Source organism: Leptosomus discolor, chromosome 21, assembly GCF_034619465.1.
Source record: "Leptosomus discolor isolate bLepDis1 chromosome 21, bLepDis1.hap2, whole genome shotgun sequence".
Taxonomy (NCBI): Eukaryota; Metazoa; Chordata; class Aves; order Leptosomiformes; family Leptosomidae; genus Leptosomus; species Leptosomus discolor.
In genome coordinates this window covers 5,226,441-5,230,857 of record NC_141411.1, presented here as the reverse complement: position 1 = coordinate 5,230,857, position 4,417 = coordinate 5,226,441, and the positions used below count along the sequence as shown (strand labels likewise).

At 68.3% G+C, this 4,417-nt stretch overlaps 1 protein-coding gene across 1 annotated transcript; it reads left to right on the top strand.

The window, feature by feature from the left end:
• The first annotated feature begins 524 nt into the window (after positions 1–524).
• PIM1 (Pim-1 proto-oncogene, serine/threonine kinase) lies at positions 525–3,892 on the top strand. Its single transcript, XM_086476755.1, has 6 exons — positions 525–739; positions 835–938; positions 1,054–1,104; positions 2,037–2,403; positions 3,093–3,269; positions 3,536–3,892. Exons 1-6 carry the CDS (start codon positions 667–669, stop codon positions 3,691–3,693), a joined length of 930 nt encoding a protein of 309 aa, XP_086332881.1. The 5' UTR covers positions 525–666; the 3' UTR covers positions 3,694–3,892.
• The last annotated feature ends 525 nt before the right edge of the window (positions 3,893–4,417 follow it).

The window sequence follows — 4,417 nt, the reverse complement described above, 5'->3', positions numbered from 1 at the left end:
CCAGGCCGAGCCCCGCGGATGCGTCCCCGTGCTCGGGGTCCGTTACCCCCCCCCCTCCCCCACCACCCCTCCGCTTGCGCGCGCTTAACGCACAGTGCGCGCTCTACCCTGGCAACCGGGGGGACGCGGTGGCAGTCCCGGTAGTAACGGGGACGAGGAAGGACGCTCGGGCGCTCGCAGCGATTCTGCACGTCTCGGTATCCCTTCTTCTTGCCATTTTCCCTCCCAAAACCCACCCAAACGATGCCCCCAGCCCCCCGAGCGCCTTTGGCGCCTTTTCCTTCCCGCCACGTCGTGGCCCGCCGCGGTCCCGCCTCCGTGCGGTTCTCCCCCTATTGGTCATGGCGCCGCTGGGCGGGCCGCCGCCGCTGGGTCTTCCACGGCAGCGCCGCCCCTTGGCCCTCCCTGGTCCGCCCCCAGCCCCCGCTAGTGGCGGGGCCGGCTGGGGACGGCGGCGACACACGGGAGCCCGGCAGTGCGGGGAGTAGCCGCGCCGCGGCCGCTCCCTCCCCGCCCAGCTGCAGTCCGGCTATCGCCTTCTCCGCTCCGGGCTCCCCCTCCGGATCTCCACCGCTCGGTAACCCGACCACCGGTACCGAGTCACCGGTTCCCGGGCCGGCTCGGGAGGTGCCGGGACCGGCCTCGGAATTGGGCGAGGGAGCCGGGATGCTGCTCTCTTCGTTGGCCCATCTACGTTCCGGGACCGGCGGGGAGCTGCACAGCCCTAAACTACAACCAGGTAAGAGAGATACGGCCCGATTTGGCTCGGCCCGGCTCGGTTGGGGGACGGTAGGGGCCCCCGGGCGGACGCTAACGGCCGGGTCTCGCCCGCAGGGAAGGTGAAGGAGCTGGAGAAGCTGTACCGGGTGGGCCCGCTGCTGGGGAGCGGCGGCTACGGCACGGTTTATTCGGGCATCCGCCTCTCCGACAGCACCCCGGTAAGTGGCGGGGACGGTGGCGGGGCGGAGGAGGGGGAGGAGGAGGAGGAGGAGGAGGAGGGGGAGTCGGCGGGGCGGGCGGCGTGCTCAGCCCGCCGCTCCCTTTGGCTTGCAGGTGGCCATCAAACACGTGGCGCGGGCACGCATCGCTGCGTGGGGCGAGCTGGTGAGTGACCGGGGCTACCGGCAGAAACCGGGGCATCACGGGTGGGGATAAGCCGAGGCCCGGGAGGGTGGAAACCGGGACACCGCGGGGGGAGCGGGCGTTGGGGTCACTGGGGGACGCGGAGGATCCCCAGGGCAGGGGGGACGGATGGGGGGCACCGGAGCATCCCCTGGGCAGGGGGGACGCCCGGGCACCGGGGGGGCGGACGGGGGGGCGCCGGAGCATCCCCTGGGCAGGGGGGACGGCCGGGCACCGGGGGGGCGGACGGGGGGGCGCCGGAGCATCCCCTGGGCAGGGGGGACGCCCGGGCACCGGGGGGGCGGACGGGGGGGCGCCGGAGCATCCCCTGGGCAGGGGGGACGCCCGGGCACCGGGGGGGCGGACGGGGGGGCGCCGGAGCATCCCCTGGGCAGGGGGGAAGGCCGGGCACCGGGGGGGCGGACGGGGGGGCGCCGGAGCATCCCCTGGGCAGGGGGGATGCCCGGGCACCGGAGGGGCGGACGGGGGGGCGCCGGAGCATCCCCTGGGCAGGGGGGACGCCCGGGCACCGGGGGGGCGGACAGGGGGGCGCCGGAGCATCCCCTGGGCAGAGGGGACGCCCGGGCACCGGAGGGGCGGACGGGGGGGCGCCGGAGCATCCCCTGGGCAGGGGGGAAGGCCGGGCACCGGGGGGGCAGCAGAGCATCCCCTGGGCAGGGGGGGTGCTCGGGCACCGGTGAGACCAGGCGGGGGGGCACCGGAGCATCCCCTGGGCGGGGGGATGCCCAGGCACCAGTGAGACCAGGCAGGGGGGCACCGGAGCATCCCCTGGGCGGGGGGATGCCCAGGCACCAGTGAGACCAAGTAGGGGGGCACCGGAGCAACCCAGGCAGGGGCTACCAGGCCACCGGCGCAGCATCAGCCTTACTGACAGCATCATGGTTTCCCCACAGGCCAACGGCACCCGTGTGCCAATGGAGATCGTGCTGTTGCACAGGGTGGGCTCCGGCTGCCGTGGCGTTATCCACCTCCTCGACTGGTTCGAGCTGCCCGACAGCTTCGTGCTGGTCTTGGAGCGCCCGGAGCCGTCCCAGGACCTCTTCGATTTCATCACGGAGAGGGGGTCCCTGTCCGAGGAGCTGGCGCGAGGTCTGTTCCGCCAGGTGCTGGAGGCTGTCCGGCACTGTAACAACTGCGGCGTCCTGCACCGTGACATCAAGGACGAGAACATCATCATCGACCTCGCCACCGGTGAGCTTAAGCTCATCGACTTCGGCTCCGGCACGATCCTCAAGGACACCGTGTACACCGAGTTTGACGGTGAGCCCACACCCGGGGGGATGCTCCCAGTACCGGGCATGGCACGGCCCAGCCTGGGCACCGGAGGTTCTCCCCTTTGCTGGCGGGGTGGGGGGTGGTGGAATTAATGATTCAGCCGGCTGCCAAGTTGCTTTTTGGCGTGGGGCGGATGTTGTGAAACGGGAGCCGGCTCCTGGCCCTGCCACAGCCTCCGCCACGCACCCTGCCCGGGGCTGGGGCGGGGAGGGGGGAGCCAGCCCGACAAAAACAAACACCCGTGGGGGGTAGCAGAGGGTGGGGGGGGTGGGTTGCAAAACCCGTACACGGGCCGGTTTGGTTTGCAGGCACGGAAGGGCTTGGGCTGCTCCGCTCCCCTTGTTTGCCTTGGGTTTGTTGTTTTTTGTTTTTTTTTTTTTATTTTGGCCGAGGCGGGTTGGGGAAAGGCGTGGTTTTTCCCCACCCGTGGGTTTCTTTTTTGCATGTAACGGTCGGGCCTTCCCCGGGCCCGTGCTGCCCTCTTCCGGCACCCACGGCTGCTTTTTACAACCCAAAGTTTGTAAACAAGAGTCACGTGCTGGCGAGGGGGCGGCGGGTCACGCCGTGTGCGCGTGTGTGTCCCCCGCTGCCACCGATGCGGCCCCAGGGATGCTCAGGCGAGGATCCAGGGAGCGGGCAGCATCCGCCTGACGAGCTCGGCCTCTGTCCCGTAGGCACACGGGTGTACAGCCCACCGGAGTGGGTCCGCTACCGCCGCTACCACGGCCGCTCGGCCACGATCTGGTCCCTGGGCGTCCTGCTCTACGACATGGTCTGCGGGGACGTCCCCTTCGAGCAGGACGAGGACATCATCCGGGGCCAGCTCTCCTTCCGGCGGCGGCTGACTGTGGGTGAGTACTGGTGGGGATAACAGGTTTTGGGAGACGGCACTGGGCACACCAGCATCCTGCTTTCACGGCTGTGGAGGAGGTTGATCTCCCGTGGTTAGCTGGAGGAGCTGGTGCATATCCTGCCATCCTGCCCTTCTCCAAAATGGATAATGGATTGGGAGGTTTGGGTGCAGCTCTGCGCACACCCAGCATGGCCCGGGCACTGCAGATGGTAGTGGACAAGAGCCTTCTCCAACTGACAGGTGGTTTCTGGTTTCTCTCCCCAGAGTGTCAACATCTCATCAGGTGGTGTTTGTCCATGCACCCCTCCGACAGGCCATCTTTGGAGGACATTTTCAACCACCCATGGCTGCAGGGCATTCACCTCCCCCAGGAGACGGCAGAGATCCACCTGCACAGTTTGATCCAGGAGCCTGGCAAGTAACACCGCCAGGTCTCCTGGCCATAGGAAGCGAAGAACACCAGCCGTCTTCCTCGCGGCCGTAGCACTCAGCAGGAACCATCAGACGGGGGCCCGCACATCTTGCCCTGCAGACCTGGTCTTCCAAGCGCTGGCAGCCACCATCTGAGCCAGCTGCTCCACACCACCATCTCCCACCATCTGAGCCAGCTGCTCCACACCACCATCTGAGCCAGCTGCTCCACACCACCATCTCCCACCATCTGAGCCAGCTGCTCCACACCACCATCTCCCACCATCTGAGCCAGCTGCTCCACACCACCATCTCCCACCATCTGAGCCAGCTGCTCCACACCACCATCTCCCACCATCTGAGCCAGCTGCTCCACACCACCATCTCCCACCATCTGAGCCAGCTGCTCCACACCACCATCTCCCACCATCCGAGCCAGCTGCTGAGCACCCCTGGCGGCCACCATCCGAGCCAGCTGTTGAACAACCTGGCGGCCACCATCCGAGCCAGCTGTTGAACAACCCCATCTCCCACCATCCGAGCCAGCTGCTGAGCACCCCTGGCGGCCACCATCCGAGCCAGCTGTTGAACAACCTGGCGGCCACCATCCAAGCCAGCTGTTGAACAACCCCATCTCCCACCATCCAAGCCAGCTGCTGAGCACCCCTGGCGGCCACCATCCAAACCAGCTGTTGAACAACCCCATCTCCCACCATCCAAGCCAGCTGTTGAACA

Coding starts and splice junctions, on each gene's coding strand:
- PIM1 (XM_086476755.1), top strand. CDS start 667: ATGCTGCTCTCTTCGTTGGCCCATCTACGTTCCGGGACCGGCGGGGAG. Junction 740..834: donor CAGCCCTAAACTACAACCAG/GTAAGAGAGATA, acceptor TCTCGCCCGCAG/GGAAGGTGAAGGAGCTGGAG. Junction 2,404..3,092: donor CGTGTACACCGAGTTTGACG/GTGAGCCCACAC, acceptor TCTGTCCCGTAG/GCACACGGGTGTACAGCCCA.